Source organism: Oncorhynchus keta, chromosome 10 (genome assembly GCF_023373465.1).
Source record: "Oncorhynchus keta strain PuntledgeMale-10-30-2019 chromosome 10, Oket_V2, whole genome shotgun sequence".
Lineage (NCBI taxonomy): Eukaryota > Metazoa > Chordata > Actinopteri > Salmoniformes > Salmonidae > Oncorhynchus > Oncorhynchus keta.
This window is the reverse complement of record NC_068430.1, coordinates 33,978,894-34,006,859: the sequence shown is the minus strand read 5'-3', so window position 1 is coordinate 34,006,859 and position 27,966 is coordinate 33,978,894. Positions and strand designations below refer to the sequence as shown.

Genomic DNA, 27,966 nt, shown 5'->3' with positions numbered 1-27,966 from the left:
AGTGACTCAGAGGAGTCTTCACATTGGTTTATTGTAGGTCTTATATATAGTCTTAGGGCTGAGTTTTTAGTATCATACATAAAATATACACATACAGCTCAGCTTGCAAGGTACAGTGACAACAATCAATTCATACTGTTCAAAAACAAGAATCAGGTTTCTTTTTCAACAGTAAGTTATTTAACATGGTTTAGTGCCAGGGAACACAGCAGAATGCAGCATGACACAGAGAGAGATCATGTACACTCACACACAAACTAATCTGTACATTACTTTGGTGTAAATGAGATGGTAGATGGTTGTTGCAATACTGTCCATTAAAGGTATAATACAGGAATAATGTTTTCATCTGACTGATGCAGTTTGATAATAACCAGTGTTCTGTCTCTAGATGAAGCCCAAAGCTCTGTCCTGTAGTTGGACCTGAGACTCGACACACAGCGACCGGTACACTGTGTTGTAACATTAATGCACACACATGGAGCAGCAGGATCATCCCTGCTGCAGCAATGGTTTATTCTGTGGTTTTCCTAATATAACTACTTGTTACAATAGAGCCATCCTCTGAAGTCCTGTAACATATACAACTACTTACATTAGATACATGTATGATGCTATAACTACAGATGCGTGTCGCGAGGATCTGTTTTTCATGGTATTGTCTAGGCAGGGCATTTACATTGATGTAAAGATGGTTGTATTTTGTTATGGTATGACAAGATAATAATGTCGCCACACTGAAATCGCCATGAAATCCATTCTGATCGATAACACAAGTGAAACATTATAGATTCTCGTTGCCACTGTGTCAAGTGTTTGCATAACATCTTTGACCGACAGCATCAACCTGAACCTGCATATTTGGATTGCATTTACAATTAGTAATGTATGGTACATTCAATAAAACACACAAAGATGCACATTTCCATTGAAGACACTCTACGGTAGCATATATTTGAAAATGTGAAACTAGTTCTGTACAAGATGAATCCTCAATGTCCATATCCACCATGTAAACAAACCGTCTGCTTTACCTTTGAAGAAAAGAAGACTCATCTATATACAAATAACCAGTATGATCTAAAGCTCCATCTCTGTGCATGCATTTGATACCCATTTTAAATTGCTATGTTATCAATTGAATGTAAAGTGAATATAGGAATAGTAATCCTATAGTAGTCCCGCCAACAGTTGAGGGTTTATACACAGGATGTCTGGGATCATTAGTGGAACATGATGATGCTCTATCATCCGCCATAAGGTCTGGAAAAATAGTGTATCTGTCTGCCATAAGCCTCATCATTGATATCCTGTGTGTTGGGGACCCCCCCATAGCTGTAGCCAGGGGCCATGTGGGTAAAACTAACAACAACATGATACTTATCTTTACACACACACACACACACACACCATACTGGATGATGTCCGTGATGTTGCGTGTATTATCAGCTCCGATCAATATATTCATGACTTTTCTCGTTTTGTGTCTTCAGCCATATTGGAAATCCATCTCAGAGCGAAGAAGGGAGGCGGGAGGCCCCGCAGCCAAGCTCGAAGTGTTCGATTTACAGTCTGCATTCTGAGACCATTTTACTCAATTCCACACTGGTGGTCGAAATGGTCAGCTCCTGTCAATGCAACACTAGATAGGGGAAGTCAATTAATCACTGTGTGTGTGTGTGTGTGTGTGTGTGTGTGTGTGTGTGTGTGTGTGTGTGTGTGTGTGTGTGTGTGTGTGTGTGTGTGTGTGTGTGTGTGTGTGTGTGTGTGTGTGTGTGTGTGTGTGTGTGTGTGTGTGTGTGTGTGTGTAATGCATGCGAGTCATGTATGCTTCCACGTACCTGATCATATACACAGATGTGTGTACATCGGAAGTGAATATACACACTCCACTCCATACGTATGTATTTGGACAGTGAAGCTGCATTTTTTTATTTGGCTCTATACTCCAGCATTTTGGTTTTGAGAACACATGTTTCATATGAGGCAACAGTACAGAATGTCATCTTTTATTTGAGGGTATTTTCATGCATAGGCTATCTCTTTTACCGTTAAGAAATGAAAACACTTTTTGAATCTAGTCCCTATTGGGCAATTTTCTCTCTCCAAAACACACACACACACACAAAAACGCAAATGCATACAACACGTTTTTAGAGTCACAGGCTTGATGTAGTCATTGTGTGCAAGGATTATGGGACCAAATACTTATAGCGTTTCACTACTTTAATACAGAATAAGTGAATTTGTACAAATACTTATGACTTATTCAAATAGATTAAAAAAAGTGCTTTGATACATAAGTGCTTTGATTTCTAAACGGTAAAACGGATATGTATGAAAATAACCCTAAAATAAAAGGTGACGTTCTGCACTGTCGCCTTGCATGATACATTCTATCTCAACATTCTATCTCAACATTCTATCTCAAATCTAAAATGCTGGATTAAAAATAAAATCTTTCACTGTCCACATAGGTATGGAGGGGAGTGTATGTAACTTTAAGAATATACACAATATCAAGATTATATCATTTTTTGTCTTGACATAATTCTTGTTTATCACCACATACTTACATGCTAGTTTAATTTAAATATCTGTGATTCAGGGATATCATGAGAATTACACAACACAGTAATATTAATTAAAAAAAAAAAAAATCTTTAGACCTGCAGGCGAACTGGACCTCCTGCAGTACCTCCGCGGACCCATAGCCGTGGGAAGTATGGGTGCTGCAGCACGACAAACAAATGGATGTGTATTTTTTCTTATTTTTTTTCATTTTACCTTTATTTAACCAGGCAAGTCAGTTAAGAACATATTCTTATTTTCAATGACAGCCTGGGAACAGTGGGTTAACTGCCTGTTCAGGGGCAGAACGACAGATTTGTACCTTGTCAGCTCGGGGGTTTGAACTCACAACCTTCCGGTTACTAGTCCAACGCTCTAACCACTAGGCTACGCTGCCGCCCCTATTAAATTAACATTTCTATATACACACTTGCACATTAGATGCCTTCTAACTGCACTTGGTTTGGAATGTTATGTTTAGGCCACTATCCAAACTGTTATAGACATAAAAAACACAGAGCAAATATACATATTCCTTTTCCCATTGCATCTGTTTCTTTAAATAATGTGTGTGTTTAGCAACAGAGAGAGAGAGAGAGAGAGAGAGAGAGAGAGAGAGAGAGAGAGAGAGAGAGAGAGAGAGGGTTTAGAGAATCAGGTTGGATCAGAATCCTGAAGAAGGTGCTGTATATGTTTGCCTGGGAGATTGTTTGTTTGTGTGGTTGTATGTTTGTGTGTGTGTGTATGTGTAACGCATGAATGCCATCAGTCAGGGTAGATGAGGAAGCCAGAGAAGGTGCTGTATTTGTTGGTGTTTCCTCCGTGGACTTTGCCCCCATCGAGCTGCACACACACTTCGTCCCCCACGTCCAGGTGCAGGATGACACTGTTGGAGGCATAGTCATAGTTCAGATCAGCATCCTGGGCTATGGCACTGGCCCTCACCTGAGAGAGAGAGGAACAAAGAGAGAAAGAGAGAGAGAGAGAGAAGCGAGACAGAGGCACAAAGAGAGAGAAAGAGACAGAGAAGGGGGGTGGGGTGGGGTGGTAGGTTGGAGAAAGTGACTAAGTAGACAAGTGGATAAATAATACAGACATGGAAAGCACATAATCTAATTGCATGTATTTAATCCAGAGACAAGACCTAATTCACTTGTCTGTGATGTGTTTATACATATACAGTACTATATAATGTTATATCTCAGCCTATGTCGCCCTTCAGTCCCCAAATGGATTTCCCCAGAGAACACTGTATCTCCAGCTGCTCTCTCCTCATCTCACTATGTTTTCTCACATAGTCCAAGAGCATCTGGTCCTCGTGGTGTTGGCACAGGGCTACTCATTTTTCCTAAATGTAGATTTGATCTTTTCCCCCTCTCTCATCTGTCCATCTCCTCACTTGAATTCCATGCTGTCACTGTCACTTGTCCACTCAAGCTTAGCATTGTTGTCATCTATCGCACACCAGGTGCCCTTGGAGAGTTCTTCAATGAGCTTGACACTTTGATAAGCTAATTTTCCGATGATGGCTCACCACTCATCGTACTGGGAAACTTCAACCTCCTGACTCCTGACTTCATCTAATTTCTTTCCACCTCTTTCTTTCCCCTCCTTGCCTCTTTTGACATCACACTTTCTCAGTCCCCTCCCACTCGCAAGGCAGTCAATACGCTTGACCTCATCCTTAGTAGAGGCTGTTCACCTACTGATCTCACTGCAACCCTCCCCTTCAGATCTCTGATCACTACTTTGTTTATTTTTCTCTCCTTCTCTCCTCCAACCTTACCCGCTCAGCTCCTACCCAGATGGTCATGTGCCATCAAAATATTCTCTCTCTCTCCCACTATTCTCTCCTTATCTATCCTATCATCTCTTCCTGCTAAATCCTTCTCCCTCCTTTCTCCTAACTTTGCCTCATCGAGCCTACTCTCCCTCCTTTGACTCTAACTGTTCCCTTTTCTGCCAGTCGGCTTGACCCTCCCGTCCTGCTCTGTGAATGAGTGACTCACTGCATACCCACAGAACAAGGCTGTGGCTGTTGGACAAAAATGGAGGAAAACTAAACACTGGCGGACCTATCATCCTTCCACTTCCTCCTCTCTACCTTATTTTCTTCTGTATCCACTGCTAAAGCCACTTTCTTACACTCTACATTTCAAGCCTTTGCTTCCAACCCTGGGAAACTCCTTTCCACCTTCTCCTCCTCCCTTAATCCTCCACCTCCTCCCCCTCCCTACTCCCTCTCTGACGACTTTGTCAACCAACTTTGAAAAAAAGTCCACTCCTCACACAGAACTACCATATGCCTTGACCTCTTTCTCCACTCATTCTCCAGTTGAAATCCTGTGACTATTGATGTCCAGTCACCCGACAACCCGACAACCTGCCCACTCAACCCCATCCTCTCTTCCCTTCTCTAGACTATCTATGGAGACTTCCCATTACTCACTTCCCTCATCAACTCATCCCTGACCACTGGTTCCATCCCCTCTGACTTCAAGATGGCCAGAGTCGCTCTCCTCCTCAAGAAACCAACATTCAACCCCTCTGATGTCAAAACTACAGGTATCCCTTCTTTTTTTTTCTCCAAACACTTGAGCGTGCGTCTCTGACCAACTCTCTCGTTATCTCTCTCAGAATGATCTTCCTGACCCTAACCAGTCAAGACGGGTCACTCAACTGAGACTGCTCTCTTCTGTGTCACGAAGGCTCTCCGCTCTGCCAAAGCTGACTCGCTCTCCTCTCTTCTCATCCTCCTAGATCTATCCACTGCCTTTGACAACATGAACAATCAGATCCTCTTCTCCACCCTGTCAGGGCTGGGCTTCTCAGGCTCTGCACACTCCTGGATGGCATCCTACCTGGCAGGGTGCTCTGCTGGTGTCCCCCAGGGCTCGGTTCTAGGCCCTTTCTTCTTTTCTCTATGCACCAAGTCACTCAGGTCCGGCATATCCTCTGATGGTCTTTCCTATCATTCCTATGTAGATGACACTCAACTACTTTTCTCATTCTCCCTTCTGACACACAGGTGGCGACATGCATCTCTGTGTATCTGGCAGATATCTTAGCTTGAATGTCAGCCCACCACTCCAAGCTCAACCTCGACAAGACAGAGCTGCTCTTCCTCTCGGGGAAGTCCTGCCCGCTCAAAGACCTCTCCATCACTGTCGACAACTCCACGGTGTCACCCTCCCAGAGTACAAAGAACCTTGGCATGATCGTGGACAACACCATGTCATTCTCTGCAAACTTCAAAGCAGTGACTCACTCCTGCAGGTTTATGCTCTACAATATCCGTTGAGTACATTCTTCACATAGGAAGCAGCGCAGGTCCTAATCCAGACATTTGTCATCTCCCGTCTGGACTATTGCAACTCTTTGTTGTCTGGGCTCCCCACTTGTGCTTATCAAACACCTGCAACTTATACAGAATGTAGCAGCCCGTCTGGTGTTCAACCTTCCCAAGTTCTCTCATGTCACCCCGCTCCTCCGTACACTCCACTGGCTTCCAGTTGAAGCTCGCATCCACTACCAGACCATGGTGCTTGTCTACTGAGCAGCAAGGGGAACTGCCCATCCCCAACTTCAGGCTATGCTCAAACCCTACATCCCAACCCAAGCACCCCATTGTGCTATTTCTGGTCTCTTGGCTGTCCCATCCCTACAGGAGGTCAGCTCCTGCTCAGTCCAGTCAAAGCTCTTCTCTGTCCTGGCACCCCAATGGTGGAACCATAGAGATCCTATTAAATAACTAGAGGGGCTATGTCATCCCACATGAAAAAATACTATTGTGTATACTCTGGTAGGAATACTGTAGTGTTTTTGCATACTTTACTGTAGTATTTACAGTTTACTATAGTATAAATACTGTAGTAAAAAAATAGTAGTACATACTATAGTAATTACTGTAGTGTTTTTGCAGACTAGTATTTACTGAAGTTTTTTGCGGACTGTAGTATGGTATGCTGTAGAATTTACTGTCGAGTTTGTGCAAACTGTAGTATACTGTAGTATTTACTGTAGTGTTTTTTGGGGGACACTACTGTAGTATTTACTAACGTGTTTGTGTATTATTATCTTTGACAATGAAGTGGGGGGCTTTCTCCTTGAGGATACCTACTGGTGAAATACTAAAATATCACATTTTCCATAACCTGTAGGTAGGTAACCTGTAGGGAACAAAATATATTGTCTATACTTGGGTTTAGGTTTCTCACTTACGGGTGGCACAAATTGTGATTTCCGGGGCTGAACGCACAGTGTATATGCAAATTAAATACTGTAGTATTTACTATAGCTGAAATGTTTTTGGGTTCTTGTGGACAATTCTGTAGTATTTACTACAGTATTTTTTTGTGTTGCTAATACTGTAGTGCTTAGTATAGTACACTACAAAATTCTATACAAAGTACTACGCACGATTGAGGTTTACTACAGTGTGTCATATAGTATCCTACAGTATACTACAGTTTACTACATAATTATATAGTAAGGACTGTAGTATTCTATAGTAAACTCAAATCAAATCAAATCACATTTTATTTGTCACATGCGCCGAATACAGCAGGTGTAGCAGCAGGTTCACCTTACAGTGAAATGCTTACTTACAAGCCCTTAACCAACAATGCAGTTTGGAGTCACGGATTGGATAATTTTTCGGATCAGCAAAAAAAAAAGAAGGGAGACCAATTAAACTTTGCTTTCCATTTATTACTTAAAGAACACTTAAAGCAAGGAACTTTTCAATGTTTAAATAACATTTTTAAATAAAATATTACAATACGCAATTGTTAAATTAAAGTGCAATATGAGGCATGACACCTTCTTCCTTTGAACAATAGTGCATGTAAAAATAGCTTGTGTCTTCATCATCAATACAAAGTTTTTAAAAAAGAACGAATCAAAGCAGACCTGAGCTTATAACTTATTTGTCAAAAAGATGATGTCTACATTGTCTGGGGAGAGGGAAGACCTCTTTACAGTCACTATGTCCCCTGCCGGACACCCTCTCGCTAGGAACTGAAGTGCCAGGCACAGCCAGGTAGCATCTTGCCATCATGGCAATGTGAGGGTATTTTCACTCATTGCGTTCCACCATGCCAGTGGATCACCATCCACTGGAATGTCGCTTGCTGCCTTATAGGATGCCACCTCCTCTTTGATGGTGTTGGCAAACGTCTAATAAAAAATTATGAGTCTAATAGCAATAGCATAGACTTAGATTAGACTGTAGTATATTTATTATTTAAGTAATTCACTTTCATTTATTTGTTTACCTCTTCAGTGGCCTCAATGTCAGTGGTGAGATCACTGTATGTCCTCTGGTGTAGGGCAGGGTCTAGGTGAGACAGGGACTTGAACCTTGGATCCAGTGCAGTAGATCTATGAAGGTAGTCCTGTTCACTAGGGGGGTATCTGGGGTTCAGGTCCTGTCTAAAGGCAGCCTTGACATCTTTAGTTTTTACGCCTGTTGTCGGAAGGCATGGACCAAAGCGCAGCGTGGTAAGTGTTCATGATTTTTATTTATCAAAACACTCTAACAAAATAACAACGTGAAAGACGAACAGTTCTGTAAGGCAAATAAACTATACAGAAAACAACTACCCACAAAACACAGGTGGGGAAAAAAGGCTGCCTCAGTACGATAGACAGCTGCCTCTGATTGGGACCCACACTCGACCAAAAACAAAGAAATAGAAAACATAGAAATAAAGAAACTAGAATGCCCACCCTAGTCATACCCTGGCCTAACCAAAATAGAGAATAAAAACCTCTCTATGCCCCCCCCAAAGGTGCGGACTCCGGCCGCAAAACCTGACTCTAAAGGGGAGGGTCCAGGTGGGCATCTCTTCACTGCGGCAGCGCCGCTGCGGGACGTAGTCCCCCCTTCGCCCGCAGATCCCTTCGCTTTGGTGGCGGCCCTAGTGCATGGACCTTCCCTGGCGAAACCGGGCCGCAGATCATTGCTGGAGGAACTGGTGACCGTCGCTGCAGGCTCTGGACTGGGAACCGTCACCGCAGGCTCCGGACTGGGAACCGTCACCGCAGGCTCCGGACTGGAGACCGTCGCTGGAAGCTCCGGACTGGGGACCGTTGCTGGAGGCTCCGGACTGGGGACCGTCGCTGGAGGCTCCAGATTGCGGATCATCACTGGAGGCTTCGTGCCATGGATCATCACTGGAGGCTTCGTGCCATGGATCATCACGTGGAGCCGGAACAGGTCACACCGGACTGAGGAGACGTACTGGCAGCCTTGTGAGTGGAGCTGCTTGCTCCTCCTCGGGCGAAAACCTGAGAAAAATCCAACCAGGAAGTGGGAAATCTGAGGTTTGTAGTTTTTCAAGTGATTGCCTATCCAATATCCAATGTAAATGGGGTCGGATTGCACTTCCTACGGCTTCCAGTAGATGTCAACAGTCTTTAGAAAGTTGTTTCAGGCTTCTATTTTGAACGGGGAGCGAATAAGAGCTGTTTCAACAAGTGGTCACTCTGAAAGCCATTAGTTGTGTCTCGTACGTGGCCTTGAGCGCGCGGTCGTTCTCTTTCCTTTCTATTGACAATGGAATTGTCCGGTTGGAAAATTATTGAAGATTTATGATAAAAACATCCTAAAGATTGATTATATACATCGTTTGACATGTTTCTACAAACTTTAATGGAACTTTTTTGACTTTTCGTCTGGACTTAGTGCCCGCTCTTTGTGCATTGGGATTAGTGAACTAAACGCGCAAACAAAAAGGAGGTATTTGAACATAGAGATGGACTTTATCGAACAAAACTAAAAAAAAATTGTGGAACTGGGATTCCTGGGAGTGCATTCCGATGAAGATCATCAAAGGTAAGTGAATGTTTATAAAGCTATTTCTGACTTTTGTTGACTCCACAACTTGGCGGGTATCTGTATGGCTTTTTTTGGTGGCTGAGCTCTGTATTCAGATTATCGCATGGTGTGCTTTCGCCGTAAAGCTTTTTAAAAATCTGACACAGCGGTTGCATTAAGTAGAAGTTAATCTTTAATCCTATGTATAAAACTTGTATCTTTCATCAATGTTTATGATGAGTATTTCTGTAAATTGATGTGGCTCTCTGCAAATTCACCGGATGTTTTGGAGGCAAAACATTACTGAACATAACTTGCCAATGTAAACTGAGATTTTGGAATATAAATATGAACTTTATCGAACAAAACATACATGTATTGTGTAACATGAAGTCCTCTGAGTGCCATCTGATGAAGATCATCGAATGTTATTGATTCATTTTATCTCTTTGGCTGGAAAATGGCTGTAGGTTTTTTTGTGACTAGGCGCTGACCTAACATAACCGCATAGTATGCTTTCACCGTAAAGCCTTTTTGAAATCAGACACTGTGGCTGGATTAACAAGAAGTTTATCTTTAAAATGGTGTGTAATACTTGTATGTTTGAGGAATTGTAATTATGAGATTTCTGTTTGAATTTGGCGCCTTGCGACGCTACCCCAGACAGGTTTTAAGCATATGAGCGGCTGTTGTGCTTCAGTGGAAAAAGGAAACCACCTTCCTAATCCTCCAAAGGAGGCGGTCCATCTGGTTCACTGAGATTCCCCTTTGGGATGCTAAATTGATCACATGTTCAAAACAAGCTCTCTGTGGCCCCAGTCCAGCTTCTAACACGGCATTTACCTGGCATTATCTGTGGTGATTGGGATATTGCTATCGGGCCTTTCTAGCTTCCACTCTGCTACTGCTCCGAGCAGTACCTGCGCAAGATTTGTGCCTGTGTGACTCTCATTGAGGGGGCGTGTCTGTACCACCGGACTTCCTATCTCCCACTCCTCTGTGGTGTAGTGAGCAGTCACAGTCACGTAGTTTTCCGTTACCCTGGAGGTCCACTCCTCTGTGGTGTAGTGAGCAGTCACAGTCACGTAGCTTTCCCGTTGCCCTGGAGGTCCACCCATATGTGGTGAGGGAAACAGAGGATGCCTTGGATAATTTGGTGACAATTTTGATATTTTCCTGTCCATTAAGATCTGGCATGATCTTCATACTGAAGTGGGTGGGTGAGGGGATTTCGTAATGTGACTCAAGTACTTTCACCATATTTTTAAACCCTTTTTTTCCACAACAGAGTATGGCCTCATATCTGCAGTGATAAACATCCCAATAGATTTGGTGATGGCTTTAGTCCGGTCTGATTCTGCAGCAAAGGGCTTAAATGGCGCGGTGAGAAGTTGTCTCTTGGCTGAGTTGGCTCCCGTCACTGACACACCAGGGTGATGACGCTATAAATATGTGGCCACGCTCGATGTATTTCCATGATCATACGGCTTTCTTGTGGCACAATGCCTACACACCGTAATGGTGTTATCCACCACCCTTCTTCCATCATCATATTTGACAGGGAAGCCAACATGCTCCCATACATGAGATTTGAATGAAGCGGGAGGCTTTTCCAGTTCTTCAGCTCCTCCGCTAGCCATGGCTGTCACTGCTCTTATTTCTTCTTTGCTTTTTGTAACGTGAGCATCCGCGAGTGATTCATTGGGATTCAACATGCCTCGTTCACGTGAACAGTACACACAAAATAATCAAACCTTCAGGCTTCAGAGTAAAACACAGCATACATCTGTCTTGTCTTTATCTTCTCACTGCAACTCTGCATCGATATTTAGGGAATTATTACTTTTAAAAAGTAACAGCGACAGTAAAACTGTATTTCACACTATGATGGTTAAACTTTGCAAATGATCTGCGGTTCACATGCCGAACCCGTGGGGGGTGATCCTCACAGATCAACTAAGGTCCGTTACACCACTAGAAAATAGCTAAAAAAGTAAGAAATAAAAGTAAGAAATAATGAAAGAGCAGCGGTAAAATAACAATAGTGAGGCTATATACAGGGGGTACCGGTACAGAGTCAATGTGGAGACTATATACAGGGGGTACCGGTACAGAGTCAATGTGGAGATTATATACAGGGGGTACCGGTACAGAGTCAATGTGGAGACTATATACAGGGGGTACCGGTACAGAGTCAATGTGGAGACTATATACAGGGGGTACCGGTACAGAGTCAATGTGGAGGCTATATACAGGGGGTACCGGTACAGAGTCAATGTGGAGACTATATACAGGGGGTACCGGTACAGAGTCAATGTGGAGACTATATACAGGAGGTACCGGTACAGAGTCAATGTGGAGACTATATACAGGGGGTACCGGTACAGAGTCCGTGTGCAGGGGCACTGTGGTATTTTTTATGTGGGATGAACCTTCAAAGTTCCATAATGGGGCATTTTACTTATGTAATAAAATAAAAGTAAGGCATGCGATATATCAGAGATTGTGTAATAGAATTATTGTCAACTTAAAATATTGTCATATAATTATAAATACAGTTTATGTACGTTTCTGTGTAAATAGCCTCTAAAATATTTTTCAACAGAATGTATAAATTGTTTTTCTTGGAAAATGTCAGTACTTGTGTCATTTACAACTTGTCTAAGCCCTATCATCAACTGAATTCAGTCAGTGTATGGCTGTGGATTCACTGCATTGTTTGATTGGAATGCTGGTATATTGGCGGTTAATTTGAAGTTAAACTGTCTGGCTAGATAGCTAACAAATACACAGTGCAGATAAATACATCAAATTCATAAGACTATCTTAAATAAGACATCTGTCTTATCCCATCCCACACCCATTTCCTTGCACTCTTCTCCTACGAGCACTGACTTTGCTGATAATTTCCTTATTGAGGAAAAATGTAGTTACTATGACTGTGATATGTGGTTGTCTCACCTAGAGCGATGAATGCACAAACTGTAAGTCACTCTGGATAAGAGTGTCTGCTAAATGACTCAAATGTAAACATGGAGACTCTTGCACTCCCACACCCCCATGTAAACCCTTCCTGTTGTCCCTGCTTCCTCATACACCACCCCACCACAGACAACCTTGCCCACTGGCCCGGACCCATTTCTCCCACTGAGCAACCACTCTAATTCTCCTCTCTGTGGTACATTAGCCTCATGTCTGTAATGTAATCATGGCCTGAGGTTGAGCCTTGGTCGTCATGGTCATCTAAATGTTCATTACTGGGTGAGAAGGACACGGGGGAATATGGGCCGATTATGGCTCCTCCCTATGTGTTAATTTACAACTACCCCTCCAAGACTATCTCCCCAACACACATACACATACTGTAAATCATAAATATTCACTACTAATGGCCCAAAAGAAGGAATATGTGTATTTCCCCACTGTCTTTATTTCTTATTTTTACCTCTCTCTTCTTCTCAGCTTCCCTCCTCCAATCTTCCCTCTATCCATCTTTTATCTCTCCATCCCTCTCTCTCTCTACTCCCATTTCTCATCTCATTCTCTTTTCTCTCTCTGAGCCGTGTAATGTTTTTTCCTCCTTCACTCCGGGGTCTTTGTGTAATGTCATCGGTACAGAGGCCTTCCTGTCCAATGTATTGCTCTAAATAGAAGAGCTGTGTATTGGCCTTTGACCCAGAGCCTTCATTAAGAACACAACCTCACACTATCGATTTATCGGGATGTCCAGCACCTATTGCAGTGGAAGAATGATAGAGAGCGCCTCCTAGATGGTTTAGTTGGGGTCAGGGTAGACATGCTTCAACAGAGCATCAATCTCAATGTTCCTCATAGTCATAATATAGAAATCAGCTTAACGTGATTAGAACATGGTTTTAACTGATCTTTGCTTTCCTATTTAATAATGAAGTATTTTACAAACTCTCAGCAGTCATGAATTTATATGTATGCCTCAAACAATTATACAAGTATATTCCATTTATATTCATTATACATGGTAAAACATAGGAAAAGACACTGCTCACGGTATACACATTTTGTGTACACAAATGGCCTATAAAGAGTTGCACTACATCTTAAGTTGTGCCATTTCTTAATTGTCTGTTTGTAGCCCTAATTACTAAAGCTGCATATAATGAATAGTAACATCACCAGATAAATAGCCAACTGCTCAAGCATGGGATCCATTTAATCGTGGAAAAATTAAATACACTAGCGCATCTATATTAATTAATGCAAATCTGATACCCTCACTCCATCCTTGTCTCTCTCCTAGGACCTAGGCCTGGCTGAGGATATGTTCCATCATCTCAACCTGTCACCTACTCCCTGTCCCCTGTGATCGGTTAGACATATCAAATGAAACTAACCATTTCTCCACAACCTGGTTGGCAATAATGTTTTTTTTTTTTTTTTTTGCACATATCATCAATTTAACTGATTAGGCTACTCACGGAATTTTCCCATATTCTTAAAGGCCAGAATATCTCTTTCCATGTACAGCTTGTTGCATGGGCCTTTTTTCTTCTTGCCAAAGACTCACATGAATCGATCCGTTCCCTTTGTTGTTTTTAATTCAACTCACATCACTCTATTAATTGTTCTGTCTCTCCCTCTCCGCCTAACACCCCCTCCATCATCCTGCCTCCGTCCGCACCCCCTCACTATCTCTTCATTCTGGACTCATCTATCCATCTTTTTTTGTCCTTTCCCCAGAATGAGATGCAGGTCACGCTTGCGGATTCTTCCCCTGCCATGGCAGTGTTGGCGGGAGCGGCGGCTAAGCGTGTCCCTGTCCGGTCTAAATTGGATTGATTAACGGCGCGCTGCTGTGCCAGGTCTCCCGGGACCCCCCCCAACCCCCCCCCCCCACCCCCACCCCCTAACTCCAGAGGCTACAGGGCTCGGTAATTGGTAGTCGAACAGCCATGGCAGCTCCCTCCTTAATGGCTCCCACTCCTCAATAACTCCATACAATCACAATAAATGGGGCCACAGAATAGGCTACTGCGGTCAGATGGTCTCCTGAAACAGTGGCGGGAGGTCAGAATAAAAATCCATGCTTGGCTACACACACTGTTGTCTATAAAAGCTGCTGGACTAGTAGTATTTTCTTTAGTAGTCAATTTTTTTTATGTATCTCAGGTAGTCTGGAGACACATAAAGGAATTGCATCTTTTAAAGATCGTTTGGCATCTTCTATAGACTTCCTGGTCTCTGGGAGAAATGAATGACTCCCGTGAGGAGGATCTGTGATGTGGTTTTGTGTAAAACTAAATTGAGAACGGAGAGGCTGACTTGCTGTCAATCCCAACATCTGTCTACATGGTTGAGTGGCATTAATCCCCTGACATTCTCTGAGTTGTGTTTTGAGGGGCGGGCAAGGAGGAGAACCTTTCCAGGAGAACCTTTTTCCATAGATGTATAGCTAGGCGGCTTATGTTAATCTACACTGGGTTGTTGTGGTTTAGGGTTAAGGTTAGTATTATAGTTTGGTATGGGCCTTGCCACATCCTTCTGTCATTCTCTCTTGGTAGCACTTGGTCATTCCTGGTTCACAGGTGGGACATTTGTGTAGAACTGTGGTAGCAATACAACTACGAACCAAAGCTAGTCAGTAGGGATGTCATGATTGTTGGTCATATTGGTATCATACGATATATAGTCTAATAAGTATCAGGCGATATCATTAATAGTATCAGACGATATATCGCCATATCAGTATCGGACGATAATGGCAACAACAAAAAATAACAGCATATAAAGGGTTTCTGAGAATCTTTTTCATAAGAAATATGAAATAGTAAAACATCTTATCGAGCAATTGGCCAGCTTTTACTTAACGTATGCCACTGCCCAGTTTTGAATTCAAGGTCAAAAGGCATGATAGTTCTGTCTATTTGAATATCCCAAAGCTACCAATATGCTACCTTTAACCTCCTTCAAACTGCATGCAGAGACATCAAAATGGTATACATGAGTTGGTCTGACTCCCAAGTCCAACATACCAAAGTATCCCTTTAAAGGGTCATAACAAGGGCTGTGACAGTGCTGGTGTGTACCCCTCCTCCCTACAGTGACCCTTTAAACATGGCATTCAGCTAATTATATTTGCTAGCGATAAGGAGGCCTGGTTATTTATGACTTCTGGCACAGAGCCATAGGGGACATTACTTCACATTACTTCAGGCTCAGACAGCAGAAAATATATTCAGTCGCTGACATTTAATGTGTAATGTTTATGATTAATGTATAGTTGCATTGTACTTCATAATATAACCTAGTGGCTCAACAGCAATTCTGCCCAACAATGAAGCATCATGGTGTAACATTTAAAAACCATGTTGGTGAAACCAATGTATGAAAATGAGAATACATGTACCGATGAAGTCAAATATATTTCAACTTATCACTGCAATGGAGCGGAATGTTCTGTTTTTTCCTTTCAAAACTGGTTAAAATGACTACTTTTACCCTGTAGGCACCTGCGACTTACCACATGTGAGATACACAACACATTAAATTAGAATTATTCCCTCCAACCAATTTAGAATTTTGAATAATTGAGTCCTGGCCATTTCTTTGAAGTAAAAAAATATACATTTCAGTTTATATTTTATTTCTTGGTCCTCTGCAGTTCTAAATCAAAGAAATACTCTTGTGAACACGAAAGTTTTTCAATTTCAACTTATTTTAGAAGAAATAGTGAATCATGCAAAGGTGCATTTGTATGTAGGGTCTTATTTATGATGTTACCCTCAACTCTAAAGTAAGTGCATGGTCAAACAGCGACGAGAAAATAATAATTTGTATAAATAAATACAGCATACCAATTACAGAGCATATTGTAAATACTACCACCATAAATGTTACCGTACCAGAATTTCCACAAAGGGAACAGGCGGAGCAGTCTGATTAGAGAACCAGAGCAGTGAATCTCAGTTTGGGCTCTCACCCAGTAACTATCAAAATGAAACCTTGTTTTCTCTAAGAGGGGAGGAGGGGGAGCAGTGGGAGTGTGAAAGAGAGAAAGGCAAATCGGGATTATTGTCAACTGCAGTGGAGATTGATATCGACAAGGGAGTGAATTCCTGTCTGTTGGCCAAATGCCGTGCCGACTTGAGCTGCTGCTGGGGAGAGCGAGGGCCCGCGGGACGACAGGGAGGATAACACTGCCTCCACTTTTCATTATTGGGGCACCATTAAATAGGAGAGGGAGAGAGATAGAGAGAGATGGACAAAGGGAAGGAGCTAAAGACACAGAGAGGAGAGAGGGAGGTGGAGACAGAGAGTCCGTGGAGAGCAGAAGGCAGAGAAGGAGAGCCGGGAGAGTACAGGGGAAAAGGGAATGGGGGAAAGAGAAAATAGAGGAGAGGGATGGTGAAAACGAGGGTAAGTGAGAGAGATTTAGAACGAGACCACAGGAGGGAGCAGCTGCGTGCCACTTTAACAGTCCAAGCACAAGACGGGTGAGGGGAGCCAAACTGGAGGGGGGCTGGAGTATGTGGAGGGAGGGAGTCCATTGGGTAACAAACTGATCAAGCGTGCCGATTTCAGGGGGGCAAGAATGAGACTGGGGAGGTGGGGGTCTGCGTAGTCTCTGTTATTTTGGTGTTTTTCAGTGGTGCCCTGCTCCTCTGGTAATAAAACTGACAGGATTCATTCACCGTGATGTACAGACCTCTCAGAGCGGAGCGAGAAGATTGAGAGGGGTCTCTTAAACTCACCTGTGGGACCACTATGGGCAGAGAGGCAGGGGTCGAGGAGGGGGGAGAACTGATGGAAATATCCAGTTTATGCAATGCTATAGCGCTCTGTCTGTCTGTCTGTCTGTCTGTCTGTCTGTCTGTCTGTCTGTCTGTCTGTCTGTCTGTCTGTCTGTCTGTCTGGCTCTCTCTCTCTCTCTCTCTGGTCAGCGTTAAGGTGTGCTCTGTTACCATTAGGGTGGTGGTTGTGGAAGCCCTTGAGCAACCATGTGGTCTGACCCCTAATTGGCATGCTAAATGCTAATATATTGCCATGACACTCTGGACCTAAGGTGAAGATTTTGATTAGAAAGTCCCTAATTGGCTCTGGGCTGGGACGTACCAATGGTGGAGACTGTTCAATTGGATATAAAGGGGTTTCAGCTACAGACGACTCTACCTGCAGAGCATCAACTATAAAGCAGCAATAGATTGAGCAATGACATTAAGTTAAGTGACAGTCAGTCACAGGTAATTTGCTACCCTCTATTGACAATTTGGACATGATGAATATTGGGATCCTTGCGATATTTACCAATACAAACACGTATGCTGGCAGGTAGATGCACAAGTATGCACACAGGAAGGCAGACACAAGCATGCATGCTCACAAATAGGCATGCGCACATACAGGCACACACGCACATACATTTCCTTGGACCTTGCTAACCAGTGTTTTCTCCTACATATCATCTGATTACAATGCTATCTGTGTGTGTGTACATAGCCCATCTGTAAATAGCCCATACAACTACCTCATCCCCCATACTGTTATTTATTTTGCTCCTTTGCACCCCAGTATCTCTACTTGCACACTCATCTTCTGCACATCTATCACTCCCGTGTTGAATTGCTTTATTGTAGTTATTTCGCCACTATGGCCTATTTATTGCCTTACCTCCCTAATCCTACCTCATTTGCACACCCTGAATATAAACCTTTTCTATTGTATTATTGACTGTATGTTTGTTTATTCCATGTGTAACTCTGTGTTGTTGTTTGGGTCGCACTGCTTTGCTTTATCTTGGCCAGGTCGCAGTTGTAAATGAGAACTAGTTCTCAACTAGCCTACCTGGTTAAATAAAGGTGAAATAAAATAAAATAAATAAAAGTGTGGTTGGGTCTTGCAAACATCACGTGACTGATTAAACATTTACTTCACATGTTCAGCCAATCCAAAGACATCTCACACCACTGCCATTTCCATAGAGGGATCAAGCTGTCGTGGTGGGGAGATATTCTTCATTGGCTACCTTTAGTTCCCACATTATATAATACCATGAGTCATGGGTTAATGCCATACTTTTAGCCTTCACTCTCTATTCTGGCAAATGTTATGCTTCCAACGTCATATACACGTTCAGGATCTCTATGGGCTAAATGCTCTATATCCTCCCGTACCAAGAAAATGGTCTTTATCAAACCCATCCTGACATTTGAACACTCCTCAATGAGAAAACCCAACCTTTGGGATGAACTATTGAAGTGTGAGGCAAAATGAGAAGGAAAACAAAGACAAGACAAAAGACCGGAAAAGGAAGAGAAGGGAGGCCTATTAGTCTGCACTGTATAAAGGCCAGTGATGATTAGAGAAATGCATGGACATATAGTGTGTGTGTGTGTGTGTGTGTGTGTGTGTGTGTGTGTGTGTGTGTGTGTGTGTGTGTGTGTGTGTGTGTGTGTGTGTGTGTGTGTGTGTGTGTGTGTGTGTGTGTGTGTGTGTGTGTGTGTGTGTGTGTGTGTGTGTGTGTGTGTGTGTGTGTGTGTGTGTGTGTGTGTGTGTGCGAGGGAGAAAGAAACACACAGCAAAACTGCATTTGTGGTGTACGGACTCATGAATGTCCTCCTGTGCGGCTCAGTTGGTAGCGCATGGTGCTTGCAATGCAAGGATCCTTGGTTCAAACCCCAAGGGGGACAAGTGCAAAAACACATACCTTTTTTCATAAGTCAAATGAATGACAAGAACCATTGCATGGAAAATGTGCCCTAACATAAAACGCAGCGATGTCATTTCCAAGGAAGTGTTATGAATATACACTTATACCAACGCTTTGCTGTTGCAGTTTCAAACCACGTGTATGTTCTACAAACTCCGGATGACAAGTAAGGGAACATCAAAACAAATATAGTCATTAAGTCCTGTGTAGCAGACAGTATCTGGAAGGCTGTACTAAACTAACACCTCCACTGAAACCGATGGTAATTAGTAGCCGCTAATCCTGACAGCGGATACGTCAGGCCCACTAAATGAGATCTAGCGCTTCACACAGTTGTCCAAAAATGAGCTACTAGCATCATTAATTAATGAGCTAATTAAGTTGATGTTGGACCGGATCCCTTCCGAAGTGAACATGACTATGTTTAGGATCAGAATGGTATAACTACATTGATATGTATAGCCTAAAGTTGAACGGAATGGAAAAATACTCCCTCTCGTTCTCCAGTAGCCTATGTCCTCTGTGAGGTGTGCAAAGGGCTGAGCCGTGCGAAGTGGGAAGCGGGCCGCGGTTCCAATGTTGTGTTGGGCTTAATTAGTGCTCAGTCTGTCTCCAGGTCTCTTTCTCCAATAGGTCAAATCAAACCAAATGCCACAGTCCTGTAATGGGGACACAGTCTCACAGGAGGCACAATGCTACTGAGCAGTCATGTTGGGTCTAAATGGTTTAGCAGCAGCTCTTTAAACACTGTACTGGACTCATCATAAACTATTATATAGAAGAAATATGGGGCCAACATGGGACAGGCAAGGCCTAGACACTCCCAAAATGACCAATCCATGCATTCCATACCGGCAATAAATATTAATGATAATCCCACTCCCAGCTCATCATCGCAAAGGGCAAAATCTATATTGGTTGTAAATTATAGATCCATGGGAAAGGTCACTTACTTTAACAAAAATCTGTTGGTGGCTCACGAAACATGGAGAGAGGAGATCTGACAGCTCACTCGGGTATGCAGGCTTGTGAGCTGTGATCAGACATAATATAACGTCCTTCAATAGATGTCTAATAGGTACACTGGACACACTGGACAATATGTCAAGAAGCACACGTGAAGGATTCATCATCCATCGAGCAATATCAGATATTCAGAGATTTACGACTGTCAAGGTCTTTAATCATTTGAATTTCTTCCACCTTTCTGACACTGGCCCCTCTCTTTCACGCCATCGCTCCTCATCTGTCTTCTTTATGTTGATCTGATCCAGTGCTCTCATGTTGGCCTCGCTGTAGCAGTGTGTCTCTCATCCCGTATGTCCGCTCTCCTTTGTTTATCCATCCATCGTTCTCTCCTCCCTTGATCTCTCTGTCTCCCCACTTGTCTGCAGCCTGCGTCCCGCTTACCTACCCCAGCTGTGTGGTAATCCCACCTCCCTTTGATTTACCGTGGATAAACCGTATCTCTGTGTCAACGCCACAGCTGGGGGTGGCGTTGACACCTAGATCTGCCCTTTGAGTTATAGTCAATGTAAATCACACGTACATCATTTTTTGCCCTGCACATGCTTCCCCTTAGTGACATCATAACATTCAGTTTCACTGCTCTGCAGATGACACACAGCTTTATTTACCAATCAGACCAAGTGGCCAAGCTAGCGTGGCTATCCTCCACAAGTGTCTTGCTGGCATCAAATGTTGGATGTCTGACAATTTTCTCCAGCTCAATGATAAGAAATCGGAGGTTGTTTTATTTGGCCCCCACCTCGCTAGAACCTAGATTGTAAATAACCTTGGTCATTTGTCCACCAAAGTAAAGTCTACGGCCAGAAACCTTCTTTGACCCTGACTAAACCTCGAACTGCATGTAAAGAATGTTGTCCAGTTCTGCTTTTATCATCCAAGAAATAAAGCTAAAGTCAAGTATTTTATTTGAGTCACTGATCTGCAGAAAGTTATATATGCTTTTATTTCCTCACGCCTAAATTACTGTCACTCTTTGTATACGTCTCAGTCAGAAATCACTCCATCGTCTACAGGTAGTATAAAACTCTGCATCTGAGCTTTTACCAGGCACCAGGAAATGTAACCACATCAGACCTATTGTAGCTTCTCTACACTGGCTACCAGTCACTGTTAAAATAGATTTAAAACGTTCAAGTCTTGGCTTGGTTTAGCCCTATCGTCTATCTCAGATATTTTATCTCCCTATGAGCAAAGATGCAGCCTGAGATCCTCTGGCAGGGCACTTTTGATCATTCCAAAGTCTAGTTTGAAAACGAAAGACCAGGCATGTTCCATTAGGGCCCCTAGACTTTGGAATGGTCTGTCAGAGATGCATTTAATGTATGATTTTAATTAGCTATATTTTTCATTCTCTATCCCCTGGTCTGTTGCTTTGTTAGTACTTTTATTTTATTATTTTATGATATGAAGATCTTTTACGTGTATTGAAAAGCGCTATACAAATAAAGTTATCATTATTATTATTACATAATTATTACATACAACTACAGTTTGACTAGGAAACTCAGAATGACAGGTACAACAACTTAAATGGAACATCACAATGGACACATCACAATTTTGAATTTCTGACACAATCCAAACAGTATGCCTACACAATGCAACTACCAAACATTGACATTGATATTGGTACTCCTTGCTGTAAATTTGATGTTCATCCGTTTGTCTCTAGCTTTGGCTATACGATGTTCTCCCAGGGTTGTGTTTTCTAATTGACCCCATCGGTTAGCTCCCCTACGAGAGCACTTGTCTATTCACTGCAAAGTGGGACCACGAAGTGGAGTGGGCCTCTGAAGGGGGGATGGGCACTGAATTAGATTAAATAATTCAGTTGATGGAAAAAATAATTAATGGGCAAGCCAATAGACAAGCCAGAAGAGACCAGAGGGAGGGAGGGGGGGGGGGCACTTGTGTGTATGTGTGTGTGGTGTGTGTGTGAGGTGTGTGTGTGAGAAGGGACGCACAGGTGGAAGGGAGAGGTTCTAATCTAAAGGCCATGAATGATTTAACAGCGGGAGAGGACAGGAATGACAATTTCAGTGACGGCACACGACAAACCAGGTCTGCCAATTATGCCTGGCATTTTCCTGTCTTCTTTACTGTGTACTTTATACACCCACTGTCAAATTGATGACTGGGGAGGCAGTGCGGAATCTACCTCTTAATAGACCTGCTCAAATAAATAGCCCGTGTATTGGGGAAGCTGGGAGAAGTGCCAAGGTGGTACAGGATTCCTGTGAAATTAATGGTAACTAATCAAATGTTTAAATACTGTATGTGCCTGACCTGAACTCATCCATTCCACCACCAATTGGGTAGGTAACATTAATACTGAACACAAATATAAATGCAACATGCAAGCCATGGGTGGGCCTGGGAGGGGCATAGGCCCACCCACTTGGGAGCCAGGTCAACCCACTGGGGAGTCAGACCCAGCCAATAAGAATCAGTTTTTCCCCACAAAAGGGCTTTATTACAGACATAAATACTCCTCAGCACCCCCTCAGACAATCCCGCAGGTGAAGAAGCCGGATGTGGAGGTCCTGGGCTGGCGTGGTCACATGTGGTCTGCGGTTGTCAGTCAGGTTGGACGTACTGCCAAATTCTCTAGAACTTGTATACATTCAACCCAGTGAAAACTGTCTGATGAAGACAGGTTAGATCCCTTACACTTAGATCTGGTTGTTTGTACTAGTTGACAAGGTGTAAAAAATCTTGAGACTAAAGGTAAGAAATCTTCAATTCTAGCATCTCCATGGAAGACAGTTTTACAGACATTTTTTGACGGATAGTTCAAGTTGTCCATGCCTACCAATCTTTCATGAAAAAGCAGTAGCTATCAGGGTCGCGGTCGACTCAGTAACACACCGCTGCCTGACTATACAGCCTGTAAATGATGTGTAAAGAGACCAAACACCAGTGTTTCATCCAAACACACTGGCTGGTAACAATGAGTCTAATTCTATTCCTCTCTGGTGAAGCCCTCTGTGTCGTTCTTCTGTTCCACACCACACATGTCAAAATCGAACCTCATCGAGTCAGGGTTTAATCCCTCAAGCTTGTCATGCATCTCCAGATGAGCAACTTTCAAGCCTTTTTGGGGGCTTTTTTTTGTTGCTTGTTTATTTATTGATGTTAAAGCCGGAGATCCTCAGAGGACAGTAGCCAGCTGTTGCGTTTTGGCGGCACTCCACAGAGATGTGGAGGATCGTTATCCTGTTGATCGCTTAGTTGTCACGGCATTCTCTCTCTTTCTCTCCTGCTGCCCAAATCAGGAGGTGGAACCTGACAAAGCGTAAAACTTGTTTATCTTCTATTAAGTGAGGGCTTACTTGTTCTTACTCAAATGGCGAATTAGTTATTTTATTCTCATAATAATCTCTACTTCAACATTCCTTCTTTCCCATTTTTATGTTTAATCTTGATTGCTTTGCTTAAGTCATCCTTCAAACATCTTACCAACAATAGAATCCTCGGCCCACCTCATTTGGACTAGCAATATCTACATAGTTACTGTTGAGGGTTTAGGACGTTTAGGCCTAGCATACTTTGAAGTTGATTGGGATATGTAAGAGTTCCACTGTTCTTACCTGTGCCTTCATGTTTGAACAATAATATTCTCTGCGTGTACCTGTGTAAAATGCAGGTCCTCTGGTTAAATTTCCTACCAGAATAGTTTTTTTTCAAGGTATTTGGATATTTAGTTAGGAAAACAAGTTGATAAATCCTTTCCTTTAATAATATAATAATAATGACACTTTTATCCAAAGTGACTGACAGTCATGAGCGAACACATTTGACATATGGGTAGCCCCAGCGGGAATCGAACCCACGACTCTTGGCATTCGTTACAAGCACCATGCTTTACTGACAGAGACTGATGACACATATGCATACAACTCTAACAATATACCCATTATAACCCTTTCTATTTTTCAGAGAGGCCTATGACAAGGAGAAACACATTAGAGAATAATGGAAGAAGAAGTGATTCAAGAAGGCATAGGCAGATCAGGGGGTTCTCATACTATTATAGAACTTTTGAACTGTTTTAGTGTAGGAACAATTGAGTGCTCATCTGTCTAGAATACATTCTTCCATTTTTTATGGAAACTTTAGTGACATTTATTGAGAAACTGACACGGGTACGAGCAGCCAATTCCCCCAAATACACACGCACACACAACAATTACACTCCTCTCCGACTCACCTGTCCATTCTTCTTCAGGTCGGCCCACATGCTGGTGCCATCTCCGCCCCTCATCAGGACATGGTAGGTGAAGAAGTAGATGCCAGGCAGGGGGCAGGTGAACTTGCCAGTACTGGGTTCATAGTAGTTCCCCACATTGGTCACCACATCGTCAAACCTCAACACTTCACTCCCTTCATGCTGTTTACGGAGGCCTGCATAGAAGGCAATCTTGGGGCTGTAGAAGGAGGGGACATAGCCCCCTGGGCCAGGGCCAGCGGGCCCAGGGGGGCCTGGCTTGCCTGGTTCTCCAGGGGGACCTCTGGGGCCTGGGGGGCCAGGGGGTCCAGGGCTCCCACGAAACCCAGATTTGCCCCTTCTCCCTGTGAAGTCTGGGGGTTGGGGGGAGACAGCAGTCAGCTCGTGGCTTCCCTGTGGGGGGGTGAAAGAGTCGCACACCATCTTGCAGCTGCCGAGCATCTCATAATGGGTGCTCCCGCCCCCAGACGCGCCCCCTTTGGTGGTGTGAACCAATAAGGGGATGGCAACCAGCAGCACCAGCACCATGGCCACGCCCACTCCTGCCCCGATGACACGTTTCCTGCGGCTGAGCCGGGTGGCGGCCAGCGTAAGGAAGTCCTCCTCCCCCTTGGCCGGAACGGTGGTGCCGGCCAGAATGAACTCTGGGATAACCGGGACTAAGTGGAAAGATGGTGAGAGAGAGGCGCTGAGGGGGAAAGGGGAGGAGGCAGAGAGGTTCTACACCGCGAGTAGGTGGTGAGGTAGTTAGGTCAAATAAAGGGAAAGAAGGGGTAAATGAGGGAGAGTGAAAGGGTAAGAGGTTTATGAGGAGAGACTGGAAATTCAGGAGATTTCAATGTAAAGAAAGGAATGAGATGCTATAGGACACTGAAGGAACAACAAAGCTCAGGAGTTGTTGAAGTCAAATGTCAGGAGGAGAAACATGTTTTTCCCTTCCATTAAATAAAAATAACAAAAATGACTAGGTTTATCTTTGGATTTCTCAACACCTTTTTCTTCACATCTATTTTTGAAGATTGGACTTTTCGTCCGCAAAGCAATATTTATTCACGTTTTTCATCCCTATTTTCAGTAAAGATCTCACTGATATCAAAAGTAGTATGTTATTATCTTTGGAGGACTAGAGGTGAAACCAGCCAGTTGAGTGTGGACACCTTCTCCGTGTTGCATACATGGGTTGAAACGGACTAAGTCACACATCCAGTTCTTTGGAAGGATAAATACAAGGGTTTTCCCTGGGATAGAATATAGTAGATTGTAGATGGTTCTAGAGGGTTCTTTAAAAATATTAATATTTTTCAGACAAAATGTCAGCAGAATCTCCTGTTGAAATGTCCTTATATTTCTCAGTTGGAGAGCTGTCAGGTGGGGTCTGCTGCTCCAGTATTCCCACTGGAGTCCATCTCACCCAAGGCGTTCAGTGAAGGACACTCACTTGTCTGGTCCAAGGATCAGTGGAAGGGAATGAAAAAAAATGTTTAAATCTCTGGTCTTTTTTCCTTCCTCTTTCCTTGTGCTTCTCTTTCTCTATGTATTTTAAATTTGCTTAATCCTGGGTGTGTTTTCCTCATGGGTAGACTAACACATTCCCCTCTCAGATATATATATATTTTTAAGTCAGTATTTATCAAAACACAGTTTTGAGAAAATGTTCTGTTCCTCATGAAAACTTGTTCCTCTGTTTTTTTTGTGGCGCGCTGAGTCGTAGCAGAGAATATCTCAGGTTCCACTGTTTGCTTCCGAATCAGACATCTTGTGCCAGGAGCATTCTATTGGGGGAAGGAAATATATTTTGAGATTGACCTGACTAAATTAATACAGTATTTTTTCACTATGGGCTATGGTTATGCCATAGTTATCAATGATCAGATACAATGAAGGGTAGATAATATCTAACCATTATCACAAATCAACTCACTAACACAATTACTGCAAAGCAGTAAAGTGTTTCAATTATCCTATTGGGACTGAGCTACATTTGATGTAAAAAAATAAAATAAAAACGCAAGAAGTGTAAAGTAACATGATTTAAAACCATATTCCTAAATGGTTACATTTGTGCAAGATTGAACATTTACTTTGTGGATAAACGTGAGACTATTTGTTCTTTGGAATAATAATAGTAATAATCAAATAAATAATAATAGCCAGGCCTAATAATAATTTTAAACCAAAAAGGTGCTTTGCATAATAAACTGGATTCGTAAATTCTTTGGACATAGGATAGTCAATGAATTATCAGTAACGTAACTTTATTCAAGCATTCAAACACATTTCGATATTTCATGTGACCATTTACATGTATTATGTTCCTAAAAATGAAAAGATCTATGAGCGATAGAGGCTAATTTAAAACAAATATGTAAAACGTTTGTAAAAATATATACATAAATCGTTGCTCACCTTTTCCTCCTCGCTGCTCAATAGAAGTGTCGATAATCTGCGATACGACGTGGTATGGTGATTTTCTCAGCCAAGTGCAGTCAGACTTTCAACGTGGTCGAGAAATCTGTGAGGACAGCTCATCCTCACGTTCGCCTTGGTGAGATGCCAAGCTATAGAGTAGTCCGACGAACTCGAAAACTAACAGCAAGTCCACTTTCCGTTTTTTTCTAATTTGACCAAAATTGTTGTCGTAAACCACAAACTATTCACTTTGATTAAAGGCTAGCCTGCAACAATGAGCCGTCGTGCGCCAATCGTTATTTGTTTTAAGTCAGTGCGTAACAGATCACCCGGCCATCAACAACCGAGGCTAATAGACAGTGACTTAACTAATAGACAGTGACTTAATTCATTAACTTTTCACGTCCTTTTTATGGTCTAAAATATTCTAACGATACATTTTGTAGATTTTCATCTTGAAATCTACTGGTAAACGTCTTTACCGAAATGCAACAGTTCTCTCACTTGTTAGATTTCCTCTTTTCTCTGACAGTCTTGCGCTCCTCTCCCCCGCCCCCTCGAACAATGATTCTGCACGGTCCCATTCGCACACGGTCCCATTATTTGTTGACCTTTGGGCTATGTAGGTGCCACTATGCTCTTATTAGCGCCTTGATAACGTGTTTTCTTACCTCTTTGTGTGTGTGTGTGTGTGTGTGTGTGTGTGTGTGTGTGTGTGTGTGTGTGTGTGTGTGTGTGTGTGTGTGTGTGTGTGTGTGTGTGTGTGTGTGTGTGTGTGTGTGTGTGGGGGGGCTTGAACAGAACTCTCACATTCTAGTGACATGACTGTTTAGGCTACCATACGTCACACTAATGTACAGCATATTGTCATCAACACAATAGTGACATTTCGATTGTGTCCTACCCTGGGCTAGACATAGTTTACATGCAGGAAAAAAAAATGTGTGTGTAGGCCTAATAGTGTGTGTAGCCTACTGTGTATACAAACGTATTATATTCTGATTATGAAAGCAACAGGATATAATGACCGAGGTCTACATTTAGCAAGGTCTATTTTCAAACCAACATCTATGTCTGTGTTCAAGTGTTTTTTCTGCCTTGTACATTTTCAAAGCTTGTAACCGATATGAGCAAACAATTAGCAGGATATTTGTATAATATAGGCAAGTATGTTTTGTTTTTTTTGGGGGGGGGGCAGTTAAAAAAAATGGAGACTAGCGTGGATAG

The 27,966-nt window shown here is 42.8% G+C and overlaps 1 protein-coding gene across 1 annotated transcript; it reads right to left on the bottom strand.

Moving 5' to 3' along the window:
- Nucleotides 1-21: 21 nt before the first annotated feature.
- LOC118389481 (complement C1q-like protein 4) lies at nucleotides 22-27,237 on the bottom strand. The gene is made up of 3 exons (XM_035779386.2): nucleotides 26,737-27,237; nucleotides 24,313-26,102; nucleotides 22-3,516 (listed from the first exon to the last, which is right to left on the bottom strand). The coding sequence occupies exons 2-3, from the start codon at nucleotides 24,856-24,858 to the stop codon at nucleotides 3,337-3,339; spliced, it is 726 nt and encodes a 241-aa protein (XP_035635279.1). The 5' UTR covers nucleotides 24,859-26,102; nucleotides 26,737-27,237; the 3' UTR covers nucleotides 22-3,336.
- Nucleotides 27,238-27,966: the final 729 nt, after the last annotated feature.